The 17,516-nt window shown below is 38.3% G+C and overlaps 1 protein-coding gene across 3 annotated transcripts in view; it reads right to left on the minus strand.

Annotated features, from left to right (window-relative positions):
• The window catches only part of REV1 (REV1 DNA directed polymerase), a 74,989-nt gene that overhangs the window by 49,918 nt on the left and 7,555 nt on the right, over window positions 1-17,516 (minus strand). For 2 of the 3 annotated variants that reach the window (XM_053588378.1, XM_053588377.1), the window contains exons 2-3: window positions 6,828-6,891; window positions 5,136-5,262 (exon numbers count right to left, since the gene is read on the minus strand). In XM_053588378.1, the coding sequence (XP_053444353.1) occupies window positions 5,136-5,262; window positions 6,828-6,881 (181 nt within the window). In that variant the 5' untranslated portion in view covers window positions 6,882-6,891. Of the gene's footprint in view, window positions 1-206; window positions 249-5,135; window positions 5,263-6,827; window positions 6,892-17,516 lie in introns of those variants that run through there. The other variant, XM_053588379.1, reaches the window with a different exon arrangement.

Below are 17,516 nucleotides of genomic sequence, written 5' to 3' on the forward strand. Positions count from 1 at the left end.
TGATATCATCATAGCTCACTGCAACCTCAAACTCCTAGGCTCAAGCAATCCTCCTGCTTCAGCCTCCTGAGTAGCTGAGACATAGGAGTAAATAGGACTACTGGTGTAACACTCCAACTGGCTAGTATTTATTTTTCTGTAAAGAAGGAGTCTTGCTATATTGGTCAAGCTTTTCTTGAACTCCTGGCCTTAGGTGATCCTCCTACCTCAGCCTCCCAAAGTACTTGATTGTAGGTGTGAGCCGAAGTTCCCAGCCAATAAATTCATTTTTATATTTAACACTCTCATTTATTTCAGCAGCGGTGGGATTAACTAGAAAAAAAGATTTGGGAGGTAGTATCCTAACACCATGAAATCTGTATATTAAAAACTTTGTCACACATTGCCTACAGCAGGACCCCGCCCCTGCAATTAGCTGCAAAACCAACACCAGCTAATTTTCTTCATAGCACCAATAATCTGAAATTGCCTTGTCTGTTTCTCTTTATCATCAGACTACGCCCTGAAAGACATGTTTCTTGAGGGTGGGAAACTTTTCTGTCTTACACACTTTCAACTCCCAACCATAGAGCAGGTCCTCAGTTAAGTAATATCCTCAATGCATCAGACTCCTGCCAAATCCTCCTCTATAACAAAAGAGGAGTGTCAACACTAGTTCACTCACTTACAAGTTAGAGAGGCCATATAACATATTATATTATTATTTTTTTTTCTTTTTAGAGACAGAGTCTCACTTTGTTGCCCTCGGTAGAGTGCTGTGCCATCACAGCCCACAGCAACCTCCAGCTCTTGGGCTTAAACAATTCTCTTGCCTCAGCCTCCTGAGTAGCTGGGACTACAGGCGCCCACCACAACGCCCGGCTATTTTTTATTGCGGTTTGGCTGGGGCCAGGTTTGAACCCACCACCCTCGGTATATGGGGCCGCCACCATACTCACTGAGCCACAGGCACTGCCCCATATTACATTATTAAAGGCACAGACTCTGAAGCAGAAATGAATGAGTTCAAACACTGGCTTTACCACTCACTAGGTGTGTGGGCCTCAGGCAAGTTGCTTAACTTCCTAGAACCCCAACCTCTTAAAATGTAAACTGGGAATAATAATAAAACCTCAGAGGGCTTTTGTGGAAATTAAAAGAGCTAAAAATTATAAATTACTGAGAAAAGTACCTGTATTCAGTAAGATTAATGTGTCAGCTGTTGCTAGGAAGAAGAAACTCTGGAACTGAGGCTGCTCTGAACTCATAAACCATTAAATTTTTTCATCTATTAATTTCTCATACAGATCATTCATTGTCTTGTTGCCCACCCTTCAGTACATTTTCCTTCAAGAATGCCCTTGACATACCAGTAAGGAGTAAGAAAAGAAAATGAAAAATAAAAACAAGACATAACTGGATTCAGGGAAATTCTAACCTCCAAATCTTTACAATCAATGTCAGTGTTCGGAGATGTGAGACTGAGTTCTTTTCTCCTCATTGTGCTTTTTCCATTGTTGTCTTAGCTACTCCCACTTGCTTCATAAGGCAGATTATTAGGGAGAAATAAAACATTTTCCATAGCAAAATGTTGGTTAGCATAAATAGTACTAAGAATAAAGTACTGGTGTTGGGCACAGTGGCTCACACCTATAATCCCAGCACTTTGGGAGGCTGAGACAGGAGGATCATTTGAGGCCAGGAGTTGGAGATTACAGTGAGTTATGATCACCCCACTGTACTCCAGCCCAGGTGGAAGAACAAAACTTTGTCTCAAAAAAGAATGAAGTATTGAGCTTGAAGAACCATCACCAATGCAATGAAAGAATTTCTGACATTTTAAAAATTTAAAACTGGGCGGCGCCTGTGGCTCAGTGAGTAGGGCGCCGGCCCCATATGCCAAGGGTGGCGGGTTCGAACCCAGCCCTGGCCAAACTGCAACAAAAAAATAGCCGGGCATTGTGGCGGGCGCCTGTAGTCCCAGCTGCTCGGGAGGCTGAGGCAAGAGAATCGCGTAAGCCCAAGAGTTAGAGGTTGTTGTGAGCCGTGTGACGCCACGGCACTCTACCGGGGGCGGTACAGTGAGACTCTGTCTCTACAAAAAAAAAAAAAAAAATTCAAAACTAGCTGCACTTCTTATGCAAAATGATGAGTGTTCACAATGAAAATGAAGGCACTCTGGGATATTAATGTCTTCTGAATCAGTTACATTCCACAATACTCCTACCATGAAATTTTATTTTACAGAACATTCTTTGAGAACACTGTATGTGCACCTACATTTCAGGATTAACTAAAATCAACCACAGTAAGTAACAACTAAAAGCAGAGTAAAGTAAAAAACCCCATAACCATAACAAGGACCACAATTTAGGGCCACATTTATCCAACCCTAAAGCTCTACTAATGTAATTTCACCATAGCCAATGCCACTACCTAACAAACACTATATACAAAAGCCACATGAAGACCACTTTCATGTCTACAGATGAAGCTTATGAAGAAAGTTTTGCTCACGTGGTTAAAGCAAATTCTATAAACAAAATTTTAAAATTTTATATAAAAACTCTTCCAGCTAGATGTCTATTAACAAAACATTCATGGGTGGCGCCTGTGGCTCAAAGGAGTAGGGCGCTGGCCCCATATTCCGGAGGTGGTGGGTTCAAACCCAGCCCCGGCCAAAAGAAAAAAAAAAGAAAGAAAGAAAACATTCATTATGTGCACCCCTACATTCTGTATATCCAAGAACTTGACCCAATGTTAATTGTTCAACTAAAATGGTAGGAAAAAAGTGGAATGTCTGCTTAACCTTCCTTTGGCCCTACCACAGCAGGACCCTTATTCTTCACTATGTGAGTCTCACAATCCTTTAAATTAGAAAATAGTCACTGATAAGGAAATAGCGTGAACCTACTGTATACACTCCTGCCTCTGACTCCTGACCATCACACCGTATCCTTCCAGTAGCCAAATGCTCTCTTTACTTGCTAATTCATTACACAGAAGTTAACTGCTTTATCCTTAATTTGCAAGTATTCACAAAGCTGAACATCTGTCTAAAAATAGTTATTTTATATCACCACAATTGGCATGTCACTGTGAAATTTAGCATAACAGAACTTTATTTGTGGAATAATAACAAAATCCTAACCATAACAAGGGCAAAAATTACCATTATCATCCCTTTCTTTTTTTTTTTAGTAGAGACAGTCTCACTTTACGGCCTTCAGTAAAGTGCCATGATGTCACAGGACTCACAGCAACCTCTAGCTCTTGGGCTTCTGCGATTCTACTGCCTCAGCCTCCCGAGCAGCTGGGATTACAGGCGCCTGCCACAACGCCCAGCTATTTTTTAGTTGCAGTTCAGCCGGGGCTGGGTTTGAACCCGCCACCCTTGGTATATGGGGCCAGCGCCCTACTCACTGAGCCACAGGCGCCACCCATCATCCCTTTCTTAAAGAAAAGGGTAGGAATAATAATAGATCCAAATAGATAATGTCTTACATTCACACAAATTAGTGACAAATATACAATTAGAATTCTAGATTCTCAACCAAGAAAGAGACATTTTTTTTGCCCCTCACACAACGGATCTATTTCTTCCTCTTACAGGAATAAGAATAACCTCATTACCAGAGACTTTCACAACTGGCTAATGTAACAAGAAATGTCTGTCTTTATTAACATTTTTAATGTTTTACATTAACTCAGGAAAAGTCCATAACCTTGAATGTGCCATGATACCTAACTAGAAAAGTTACAAGCTTGATGTATGTATCTCCCAAAGCTGCACCACTTTGAGAACGTTCTTAGATTAAATTCAATGTCAGTGATGCCTAATTAATTACGACAGCACTCTACTCACACTAAACCAGATAAACGTATCAGTTATTTAATACTTAACTTTAATTTCACAAATATTTCCTGAATAATTATTCCCAGTCACTGCAGAGGCACTCACAATAGAAGAGTGATTAAAAATGTAGCTCCTGTTTCTTGTCTAGTAGACAGGCAACTACAGCAAAATCTAATGAATACTAAGATGCAGATTCATTTAAGGAGTCCTATCTCCAGGAGAGCATCAGAAGTCACCTAACGCTGTATGAAAACAATCAGACATGTACACAGACCTGAAGGATAAGCAGGTATCACCCAGTTGAGAAGTGGAGAGGGGAAAATATAAATATTTATAGCCATTCACTTAAAGAAATACACTAAAACGATAAGGAGATGAATCCCTAAAAAGAATCAAGAGAAAACTTTAGCAGTAAAATAGTAGACAAGTATTAATTGACTTGTGCAGTTTAGAGAAAGATAAAATCTAAGCTGGCTATATGAAAACCCAGAAAAAGACTTGCTTGTTGCAGCAAAAGCAAGGGAAACTCATGAAACAGACAGTGGGCACCTTCAACAGTGAGTGTGTAGAAAAGTCTTACAATAGGAAGTTCATGATTGAAACTTCTTAAGAGGCAAACTAGAATTCCCAGATTTCTTTACCCAATTACACCTGCCCCTTCCAGATATAAGACTCAATGACAATAGGCATAGCTGCTGGGTTAGAAGATAGGAGACAAAAAATTTTAAAGGATAGGGAGATTAAGTGAAATTCCACCTTCTAAACTGTGCGAATCCTGACCCTTTCCTTGCCCCCTTGGCAACCAAAATATTGGCAGCGAGGTTTGTTTCTTTCTCTAGGCAAGAAACCAAAAGATTCTTTCTAGGAAAATCAAAGGAAAACACACGCCACCTTACCCAAAATAATCCATGAATAATTACAGTTGGAGATTTACCACTGAAATGGCCCTACCAGATCCCCCTCTATTGAAGTTCACAGTTCACATGCCCTACCCATGCATAATCTGAGTTCCCAATCAGATATTTAAGCAAGAGGATTACTGTTTTTTCATTTTAAGCCTCATTTAATGTTTTAAACTATATACTCTGATAAAATTAAAATAAACACAACAGCAGGTAAAAGCAGCATGGAAAAGAAAAGCAAAGGAGGATAATTTCAACGGAGGATTTTATTCCTTTATTATTTTAAAATCATTTTTATAGATAAGTACAAACATCTATATAATTTTAAAACAAATCATTCTCACTCCTAATAAAAGTACAGGCTAAAACAGGGTACCTAAAAAACAAAAATACTCAACCTGTATATCCATTAACATAGATGGCAACTCCACTAAAAATTGTAGATGAAGTCCCATCCTTCTGCATAGCAGCATCTGATCGAAACTGTTCCTCCAATTTCTGGACCTTGGCAGCCATATACTCACCCTAGAATTAAAGAAAAGGTAAACCAATCACAAAAGTTACATTTTTCTCCTCCCACCCCCCCAAAATAAACTTGTATTTAAAAAACTACCTAAATAAAAGAACAAGATACAAAAAAGCAAGATATAATGGTGACCTCTGAAACATGAACAAGGCAAAGCAATGAAATAGGTAGGTCAAGTAAGACTTTCCCCTCTTTCAACTCAATTTTTTTTGTGGGGGTGGAGGGGAGAGACCGAGTCTCAAGCTGTTGCCCTGGGTAGAGTGCTGTTGCATTATAGCTCACAGCAACCTCCAACTCTTGGGCTCAAGCAATCCTCCTGCCTCAGTTTTTTTCTATTTTTAGTAGACAGGGTCTCACTTTTGCTCACGCTGGTCTCGAACTTGTAAGCTCAAGCAATACACCCACCCTGGCCTCCCAGGGTGCTAGGATTACAGGCATGAGTTACCGCGCCAGGCCTCAACTCAATTTTTAATAATTTTATTACATTCTTACAATGATAAAAGTTACTTTTAAAGAAGAAATAATTAAGTCAATAATAATTTAATACCACGAAATACTATTCTTATATACATCATTGAGCATGTTATACTGAAGTTTAAACCAGTTAGAACTTGGCAAGAAATCTAAGAGCATATTTTAGACTGATTCCATTGTCTTCTCTAAAAGGAGCTTAAAGTGAATTATTTAAGGTAAAATGAAGCACTTTGACAAACCAGTGCAATCTTCCATACACGTAGATAGAACACCACAGTGGATAAATTCTGGATCTAGTCAATCTATTTGCAGCACTACTTTTACTGGGTAACTACCAACCTCACAAAGAATGTAAAATGTTATTTTTGCTAAACACATTGACAGAGCCACAATTCAGCTACACTTGCCCTAAACCTTGAAATAACAAAACTTCATCAATTTGGATTATTAGGTCTCTAAATTAAAGCTGAAGGAGGCTGGTGGTATGTATATTTTTTCGAAAATGGAAATGACTTTTTTTCACTGATTATTAAAACACAATATTACCTACTCATTATAAAATTTTTTCCAAGAAAATAAAGGGAGCATAAAGAAGAAAATTAAAAATTGGTATAATCCCATTACCATTTTGGAGAATTATTTTCAAAGCTTATTTCTGTATCTCGAAGCATTGAGGTTTTGAAATTAGGATCATATATAATATTCCTTTAAAATTTTAACACAGTTTTTGTCAAGGCTATCTTCCCAGGTTAAGAGTTTAGTTAATGACTACATGGTATTCTCCTATATATAGATTATTTGACCAATCCTCTATAACTGGATGTTTATGTGTTTTCTTGTTTTTCAATACAATTAGTAATGAGGCAATAAAACCATCATACAATAAATTTTTGTGTTCTAGGGTATTTATTTCCTCAGTATAAAATTCCTGAGAGGAAAATTTAGGGGTTAAAGTTGTGAAAACTCAAAAGAACTGGTTTCTGTAGTGATTTACAATTTTAAAATACCTTAAGTCACATTATAAACTAAAAGAAAAATAAAAAATACCTAGACAGTTCAATATAAGTATTTTTATTCTTTTAAAACACACCCATTTTTCCCAGCCATCATTTTCAGCCCGCTTCCTCCATCCACCTCGCCTCATGGTGGAGCTTCTGTATTGGGGAGAAGAAAAAAAAAAAAAGTCAATTTCCTAAAGTCATGTACTACTAAGTTGATACTTTATTTCAACATCAATAAAAATTAAGATAATTTCAAATGTTCAATTAATAAAAATCTAAAATATAATACTTAGTAAATATTTTCCAAGTATATCATTCTCCTTGACAAGTGAAATTTGTTCCTAAAACACCCTCCTACAGATAAGCATGTTTCAATTAGCTTGAATTTCAAGAGGAGAAATTTGTAGACAGTCCTGAATACCTATCCTAACACCACTTACATAAAACATCACCAATCAACTAACATGGCCACACTTTAACTTGTTACAATTAGTGTAATAGAATCTAACATAATGTTTCCCTTTCTGAATTGCCCTATAATGTGGCTCTTAAGCTTTGCTTTGGTATTGTATACTGGACACTTAAGAGCACAGTCACAGTGAGATTAACCTATTTTGTAAAAAGCCATAAAGGAAGTCAATTAAAACAGTACAACTTAGGGGACGTGATGCAGAAAGATTATTGTGGATAATAAACTAGCAAATCATGTCATTCTTCTAAAGGCAACACTTAAACCAATTATACTACAAAATCACCAAGATGACTAATAATGGATCAAATCAAATAACAGCTAGGTTAGTGACTAGCAAGACATAAAATGATCCGTAGACCTTAAATGAAACTCCTTGTAAAGTCAAAGTCTTCTAACACAAAAGGCTACATCTTGTGATATGACTGCATTATCCTTCACAACATTAATATGATCCACAAAAAAAAACATGAATATGATCACTATTTATTTTCTTTCTAGTAATTATATAGGTTTATATTTTAAAAATTACCATATGAAGTCTTATAGATTATCCAAGCCAAATCAGCTTTGATTAACAAGAATCTTGCACTGAACAACTTAAAGCACAACACTATCCACACACATTAACAGGTATTTTCTTTCAAATATTTTTGTACTTAGTATACTGTGTGTGGCATTTTCTCTTTGCTGACATTTTTATTATAAATTTGTACTGTCTATACTTACAAGGTGCCTAAAAGACAGGCAGAAATAAATACTCTCACAGAATTAAGTCCCATATTAAGATAATATGTAAGTTTTAGGGACATACGCAAAGTGCTCTGAGAACAGGAGACAAACTGATTAACACTGCAGACTTTTTTGTGTGTGGTTTTTGGCTGGGGCTGGGTTTGAACCCGCCATCTCCGGCATATGGGACCGGCGCCCTACTCCTTGAACCATTTTTTTTTTTAATTTGATAAGGGTAAGGACACGGATACCCAATGGGTTCATTATTAAATCGAGTCCCAGAATTGCCATGTATTTTTCTATTAAATATTTCTTCTCTTTTCAAGATGCTCACTTTTTCCAGTCCCCTCTTATCTTAAGACTTCCGCTCTTACCTTAAAGCAGTGGTTCTCAACCTTCCTAATCCCATAGCCCTTTAATACAGTTCCTGTGGGTCATGACCCACAAATTGAGAACAGGTGCCTTAAAGGAGTCTAGGAAATGCATTCACACACAGCTCTTGACTTCATATTCATACACCTACTCTTACAAGTAAAAAGTTTGGGAATTCTGGCCATTATACACTAAGGACAAAACTCATAATAATTAAATTCAACTATTAAAGTGCTAAATAAAGGTAAATGAAAGAATAAAATATATCTTGAAAGTTGAACTCTTTAGTCAATTTATTTAAGAGCCCCACATACTTAACGTCTACTATATACTTACCGCAAAAGGCCAATATGAAAAATACTTAACAATAGTTAAAAGGGGGTGAAGTAGGCAAGTATAAAACAAAGTTGAGATAAATACCAAAACGAAGGTATTAAAGGTCCTTTCCCTTCATTCCAAAGTAACAAAACCATCCCAGACAAATGTTTAAAGCTTTTTTGAGAAAGAAAAAAAGGCTCTCAGCGCCTGTAGCACAGTGTTTATGGCGCCAGCCACAAAAACCGAGGCTGGCGAGTTCAAATCCAGCCCTGGCCAGCTAAGGAACAATGACAACTGCAACAACAAAAAAAATAGTTGGGCATTGTGGCAGGCGAATAAGATGACTGTGAGCTGCTAGTCAGCATCCCTAGCAGAAGACAAGTCCTCTAAGGAATATGATGACAACATCCTAAAGCAATTCTAAGAAGGTAATCTCTGGCACACAAAGAGGTGACAGTACATGAGAACCAAAAGAACAAAAAAAACATAAGTGCAGAGACTGCAGATGCTGAATTAACACAGCCTTTATAACAGTACTTACACAGTTCAAGCATACAAATTTCAGAATATCTGCAGAGAATTTGAAAATATAAAAAACTAACTGGTAACTCTAGAACTGAAAGATACAGTAGAAATTAAGAAGTGACTAGATGGATAAGAGCAATAAAGACTATCTGAAAGTAAGCTGTGAGAAAACAGCCCACAGTGCACAGTGGCAAGAAAGGATGGAGAATGAGGAAGAGACAGAAATAGACACAGAGGATATGTGAGGAGATCTATCAAATAAATGTGGAAAAAAGAGAATACATTCTAATTTTTTTTCTTTCTTTCTTTCTTTTTTTTTTTTTGGAGACAGAGCCTTAAGCTGTTGCCCTGGGTGGAGTGTCGTGGCATCACAGCTCACAGCAACCTCCATCTCCCGGGCTTAAGCAATTCTCTTGCCTCCGCCTCCCAAGTAGCTGGGACCACAGGCGCCCGCCACAACGCCCAGCTATTTTTTTTGGTTGCAGCCATCATTGTTGTTTCGTGGGCCTGGCCTGGATTCGAATCCGCCAGCTCTAGTGTATGTGGCTGGCACCCTAGCAGCTTGAGCTACAGGTGCCGAGCCCATAGTGAACTTACCTGTAACAAAACTCCCAAGAACATACAGTGGGGAAAGAACAGTCTTGTCAGTAAATGGTGCTGGATATCCATAAGCAGAAACTAGACTTTTATCTCTCACCATATATGAAAATCAAACCAAATGGATTGAACCCTTAAACCTAAAACCTGAAATTATGAAACTACCAAAAAAAGCTTTGGGGAAATGCTTCAGGACATTGGTCTGGGATGGACTTCTTGAGTAATACCCTCAAAACACAGGTAAACAAAGCAAAGACTAGACAAACAGGATCACAGAAACTAAAAAGCTTCTGCACAGCAAACAGTTGACAAAATGAAGAGACAGTCCACAGAATGGGAGAAAATATCTGCAAACTCCTCATGCGACAAAGAACTAATAACTAGAATATACAAGGGACTCCAAAAACTCAACATGAAAAAATCAAATAATCTAATTAAAAAATGGGCTCAGCGCCCATAGCAAAGTGGTCATGGCACCAGCCACATACACCCAGGCTAGCGGGTTTGAACTTGGCCTGGGCCAGCTAAACAACAATGACAACTACGACAATAAGAACAACAAAAAATAGCTGGGTATTTTGGTGGGTGCCTGTAATCCCAGCTGCTTGGGAGGCTGAGGCAAGAGAATCGCTTAAGACCAGGAGTTTGAGGTTGCTGTGAGCTGTGACACCACAGTACTCTACTGAGGGCAACATACAGTGAGACTCTGTCTCAAAAAAAAAAAAAAAGAGGGCAAAAGATCTGAATGGACATTTCCCAAAAGACGACATACAAATGGCCAACAGGTATATGAAAAAACACAAAACATCATTAAACAAAGAAATGCAAATTGAAACCACAATGAGGTATCATCTCACCCCAGTTAAAATGGCTTTTACCAGTAAGACAAGCAATAACAACGTTGCCAAAGATGTAGAGAAGGGAGAACCCTCATACACTACTGGTAGAAATATAAATTAGTGCAACCATTATGGAGAACAGTATGGCGGTTTCTCCAAAAACTGAAAACAGAACTACCACATACAACCCAGCAATTCCACTACTGGGCATATATCCAAAGGAGGGGAACTCAGTATACTGAAAAGATATCTACACTTTCAGGTTTATTGCAGCACTATTCACAAAAGCCAAAATATGAAATCAACCTAAGTGTCCATCAATAAATGAATGGTTTAAGTAACTGTGGTACATACATACACTAGATTATATAGCCACAAAAAAAGGAAATCCTGACATTTACAAAAACACGGAAGGAACTGAGAGAACACTATGTTAAGTGAAATAAGCCAAGCACAGAAAAACAAATCTTGCATGTTTTCATTCGTATGTGGGAGCAAATTACTAAAAACAACTGATCTCATGGAAACAGAAGAGAATGATGATTACCAGAGACTGGAAAGGACAGCAGAGACAGGGGATGAAGTGGGGATAAAATGGGCGCAAAAATTATGGATGGAATGAGCAATATCTGATGGCACAACAAAGTGGTAAAATAGAGTGTAACTTTTGAAACTGGAATGCTCTTGACAAAAAGAAATGATAAATGCCTGAGATGATGGCTACCCCAATTACCCTAATTTGATTAACTTATGTTGTATACCTATATCAAGACATCACATATACCCATAAAGATAATATTTGTAGGGCGTCGCCTGTGGCTCAAAGGAGTAGTGCACCAGCCCCATATGCGGAAGATGGCGGGTTCAAACCCAGCCCCGGCCAAAAACTGCCAAAAAAAACCCCAAAAAGATAATATTTGTATATCCTTATGGATATACATGTTGTACATTTAACTGTAACAATTAAAAATTTAAAAAAATAACAGAAAATAAGTGATGAAGATGGAAAGAAACTGGACCCTTGTGCATTGTTGATGGAAATATAAAATAGTGCAGCTTCTATGGAAAACAGCATAGCAGTTATTTAAAAATTAGAAATAGAATTACCATATAATTCTACCCAAAAGAACTGAAAGCAGAGACATGAACAGATATTTGTATATCCATGTTCATATCATTATTCACAATATCCAAAAGATAGAAGCCACCCAAGTGTCCACGGACAAAAGAATGGATAAATAAAATGTGGCATATATACACAATGAAATATTATACAGTCTTAAAAAGGAAATTCCAACTCATAGCTGTAATATTAATGAAACTTGAATATGCTAAGTGAAATAAGACATTTACAAAAGGACTAATACTCATATTAAGTACTCAAAGTAGTTAAATTCATGGAGATAGTCAGCAGTATGGTGGTTGTAAGGGGGAGTTACTCAATTTTTTTTTTTTTTTTTTTTTGCAGTTTTTGGCCCGGGGCTGGGTTTGAACCCGCCACCTCCAGCATATCCCCTACTCCTTTGAGCCACAGGCGCCGCCCCTTATTATTTTCTTTTTAGAGACAGAGTCTCACTATGTTGCCCTCAATAGAGTGCCATTGCGTCACAGCTCACAGCAACTCTTGGGCTTAGGCGACTCTCTTGCCTCAGACTCCCAAGTAGCTGGGACTACAGGCATCCACCACACCTGGTTATTTTTTTATTGCAGTTTGGCCAGGGCCAGGTTCGAACCCATCACCCTTGCTTTATGGGGCCGGCACCCTACTCACTGAGCCACAGGCACCGCCCAGTAAGGGTGAGTTTATTATTTAATGGGATGCTCTTAGGCAAGGCAAAAGAGTTCTGGAGATATGCCAGGCATGGTGGCTCACACCTATAACCCTAGAACTTTGGATTGCTTGGGCTCTGGAGTTTGAAAATAGCCTGACCAAGACCGATAGAAAAACTAGCCAGGCCCTATGGCGGTAGTCCCAGCTACTTGGGAGGCTGAGGCAAGAGAATCACTTGAGCCCAAGAGTTTGAAGTTGCTGTGAGGTATGATGACACCACAGCATTCTACCCAGGGTGACAGAGATTGTCTCAAAAAAAAGGAGTTCTGGAGATAAATGGTGCTGATCATTGCCAAACAACCAAACAATATGAATGTACTTAATAAACTACATGCTTAAAAATGGTTAAAAATGGCAAATTTGTATGTTATATATATTTTACCACAATTAAAATTTTGTGAAAAAGAAAAGAAAGTAAAGGGGTGGAATAAAAGGACTTCTGAAGCTGGAAACTCTCCACAGGCAGCCAGGATCACAGAACCTGCCAAGCTATAGAAAAGAGATGCACAGCTGGGAAAGAGGTTACTTCTCCAAGAAATCTGTACAGCAGTATCTGGGTTTTGTTTTTTTTTTTTTTTCCCTTAAAATTGAAGTAGTGACAGGCCTTTCACAGAAGTAATCTATAAAAACCAGGTACCCTTATGAGTAAGTGAGGTGCCAGTACACAAGCAATAGTCTGACAATGCCTGCTCCAAGGTACTCTTATTTTGTCTTTAAATGGTTAAGCTTTAACACCAGATAATCAGCTTCCTATTTAACAATTAGAACAAAAATATGGCCAGTTTGTCCTTTGTTCTGACTCAACCATAATGAGTATCATTCTCTAAGCCTATAGTTCTCAGATTGCTGAAGTTACAGTGGCACTACAGAGACTACTGAATTTCAGGGAAGCAGAGCAAACTTCCAGACCCATCCCAAACGACATCAGGTTTTGATTTTGACTCTCACCAACCTATTTAAAACCAAACCAAAAATCAGGCATTTAGATGAAGGGCACAATTTCCAAAGAAGCACAACTACCGGCGCTAGTCTTCAGCATAGACCTGGCTTTGATAACTGATTCTAAAACAAGCTGATGTTTACCCTCTAAGGATAGCACTGCATTTTATACATGTAATATCTCTTTTAATAATATGTGAACATAAAGTCTAAGATACGTAGATAGAATTTTATTCCTAAGATGGTACGTGCACAGAACCCTTTTCTATACATTGTGGTATTTTCACCTTCATCATACTGAAACATTTTCCTGTTACCATTTTTTTCTGTTGCAAAGAAGTAATTCCTGTACTAGATGAGATCCAACTTTATAAACACAGAACTCAAAGAACTTCTATCAAATTAAAGTGGCATACAACACGCTCCCTAAAGAAAATATGGAGTGTAGTGCATAAGCCTTTCCCTGAGGTGAGTCTGATCTTTTAATCTTTTCTTGGGACAGTCTCCACTATACCCCTATTACCGATTCGTGTTTATATACTGCTTTATCACGCTGCTAAGTACAGTATTCAGTCTTGCTAGGCATTCCTTTTCAAAATCACTTTGTCCTCCTCTATTTATAAAAGTAATACAAGTTTACTGTAGAAAACTGGAAAACAGAAAGGGAGTGGGGCAATTATATTCCCATTATCTAAAAAATTCACTTGTTAACTGACACTGCATTTCCTTCCTTTCAATGTTCCTTAAATTTTACATTCTAATTTAAATTCTTTACATTTAAACACACCACCACTACTGTTTTTCCACAGTGCTTTTATTTTTCAAAAGACCCTCTAAATCTATCATTTATTTTCACAATTCATCTATTTAGTAGATAGGTGAAGTACTACTTATTTTGCAGATTTCTTCTAGGATAGAGACGTTAAAATTTTCTATCAGGCTGCACTGCTGGTTTGTGGTACAAAATCATTCTCATCCTCTACCACGGTCCTCAACCCCTCAACCCTCGTGCCTACCACGGCTCACCTCCTGGTGTGTGGTCCATCTCTGGACCACAAGCACAAGAAGCAAAGCTTCACCTGTATTTACAGCTGCTCCTCATCCCAGGCATCAGCCCCTGAGCTCCGCCTCCTGTCACATCAGCATTAGATTCTCACAGGATCATGAACCCTACTGTAAGCTGTGCATGTGCCGGATCTAGGTCGCATGTTCTTATGAGAATCTAATTTTTCTTCATCCATGGAAAAACTGTCTTCCATGAAACCGGACCTTGGTGCCAAAAAAAGGCTGGAGGCCGCTAATCTACAAATTGTGTTCCCTGTTTGGGGAATGGAGAAACTAAAATAGTACCAACATAAACTGCTAAAAAAGTTGGGTTAGAACATTATTAAACTTAACTAGCCTAATTCAGTTCAACGTAACAGCTGCTTCTTCACCCGGGCATGTAGCACCTGTCTGGGTCAGACAAAGTAGCAGTCATATTTAACAGGAGTAAGAAAGAAAACAGGCTCTACAAATAAGCTCCATCTACATCCTAACCAGTCCATATTCAAGAGAACCTAGTAAAGACCCAGAGCCAGTACCAATTTTGTTGCTAACTGGTTCTCTGATCTTAAGCAAGTCATTATCAGTCTGACCTTAGCTCTTCCCAAGTAGGCAGTTGCACCTGACAAATTCTAGTGTCTTGCAGTTTTTGAAATATATATGCTTCTGTACCTCTATCCATTTAAATAAAACAAAAAAGCTTGCAGCAAAAGCATTATGTATTATTTAAGTCTTTCTACCTATCTACAGATGTGGCTGTGTAAATGCAGAGTCAACCTTACTCTTGGTTCTTGGAGGGTGATCTTTAAGCCCTTGGAATGTCCTGCTTACTAAAAGCCTTTGTTTACTTAGGAGGCTTTGAACCACTCCAGATAGTGTAACACTGATTTATGGTGAAGGCTTAGAGCTAGGGATTATCCAACCTCCAGAAGGGCTAAATGACTAAAGGTCAGACATGGCTGCTGTCAATCACATCTAAGTGAGAAAGCCCCAACACCAACTGGATACCAAGCCTTGGGTGAGTTTCCCTGATGGGCAATTCTCTGTATTGTTACACCATGAGTATCAGAAGTTAGCACTGTCCAGAGTCCCCTGGGAGAGGACAACTGTTAGTTTCATATATGGAACTCTTTCTTCTTGTATACCCCATGTACCTTTTCCCTTAGCTGATTTTATTCTATCTTTTCACAGTAATAAAGCCAACCCCAAAGTACAAGAGTTTTCTGGAGTTCTGGGAACCTTTCTAGCTTTCTAGCAAATTATTGAACCTAAGGGTGGTGAGAATCCTCAAACTTGCAGGGTCAGAAGTGAGGGTGGTCTTGGGAATGGCAGTGTCCTCCAATATTTACTCTTCTTTTAGTAATAGAACGCTTTTCCCACCCCTTTTAGTGAGAAGCAGGATTGCCAACTAGAGACTACATTTTCCAAGCTCCTCTAAAATCAGGAGTGGCCATGTGACTAGGTTCCAACCAACAGGATATGAGTAATGTGTATAAAATATGACATATTCTTAAAGGAAACTGTTTTTCTAATTTTCTGGAATGCAGTTTTTAAGTAACTCAGTTTCACCTCTGGGAAGGAGGACAATATCCTAGAGAATGGCTAAGTAAACAAAAGGAATGCGGAACACTGAACAACCTAATAACGAGCTGCTCATCCTTTGTGGATTGCTTACCTACCTTTGGACTCAAAGGAGAAAGAAAAACTTCAATACTGTTTGTGCTACTGCATTCTGAAGATTCTGTTACAGTAGCTTAGCCTGTACCCCATAAACAAATACTATCATTTTCATTTAATATCTAAATTAACAGAGGTAAAAAGAGACAAACAATAAAATGTACTATATAAAAAATATCTGGATATATTAAAACTGAAAATGCAAAAAACACACTTGTAATGTCCCAATTTGAGGCTGATATGATTAAAAGGAAAGCCTCTATCCCAAACAATTCAATACATCAAGAGTTTTTCCTTTTGGGTATTCATAACCACACACAAACAAAAAAAACAGCCCACCAAATGATGCTTGACTTAGCAAAATCAATCATGTGAATGCAAACTGAAGGAGACTTTCTGAAAGAATTACTAATAATTTCTTTACCTGGGATTACAAATTTCCATCGAAAGAAAGGGAAAGACACGGAAACACTATAAAGTACATAAACTGCCTTCCCTTGCTTTCCAGAATGCAGCCAAGTCACCTGGGTTCCTAACAGCCTCCCTCAGTTTTCCTGTCTTCCAAACTACATGGCTCAGCTGCTTTTATTAAACATCTCCTGTAGGTTGTATGCATCTCTAACTTAGCACGTCTGTAAGCAGGAATCAAGCTACAAAAGAAAACAAAATAACATTCTGGACATGACATGGTAAAATGAGTCTACAGGAAGGAATAAAAGGTCACTGATCTTCAATAAGAAGTGGTGTATTATCACAGAAAAGCCAAATAATTATGTGTAAAAAAAGTTCAAGTCTGCAGTAAATCAGGAATTCCAAAGGCTACAGCAGAAGGGCTAGTAATAGAACTTAGCCCTAGAACCAAGGAGGCAATATCAAAGAGGGACAGTATTTGAAAAAGTGGTTATTCAAGTTTGCCACAACTCCTAAGTTTTTGACTCGGTGAGCCTAGGGTAGGGTAGGGCCAGGAATTTGTATTTCTAAAAAGTTCCCAGGTAACACTGATGCTGCTGGTCAGAGGCATACATTTATAGAGTAATTGATTTTGCTCTTACCTAAAATGGTGGAGAAACAAGGGCTGTAGTTCAGAAGTAATGAAACGTGTTATACTAAGAAGAAAGTTGCTACAAGGTATATACTAAGTAAAAAGAATTTCACAGCAAGAGTAAATGCAACTCACTAAAATGCAGCTCACTAGTTGAAAGTTTGGGATTTTTTTTTGTTTTTTTGAGACAGTCCTGCTCTGTTATGTGGGCTAGAGTGCTGTGCCATGGTGTAGCTCATAGCAACCTCAAACTCCTGGTCTCAAGCAATCTTCCTGCCTCAGCCTCCCCGAGTGCTAGGATTACAAACCACCACACCCAGGTAATTGAAAGTTTCAATCAGATTATACATGACAAAATTTCTCTTATCTGGCCTCTTACTTTTCCTTACGTTT

Source organism: Nycticebus coucang, chromosome 4, assembly GCF_027406575.1.
Source record: "Nycticebus coucang isolate mNycCou1 chromosome 4, mNycCou1.pri, whole genome shotgun sequence".
Classification (NCBI taxonomy): domain Eukaryota; kingdom Metazoa; phylum Chordata; class Mammalia; order Primates; family Lorisidae; genus Nycticebus; species Nycticebus coucang.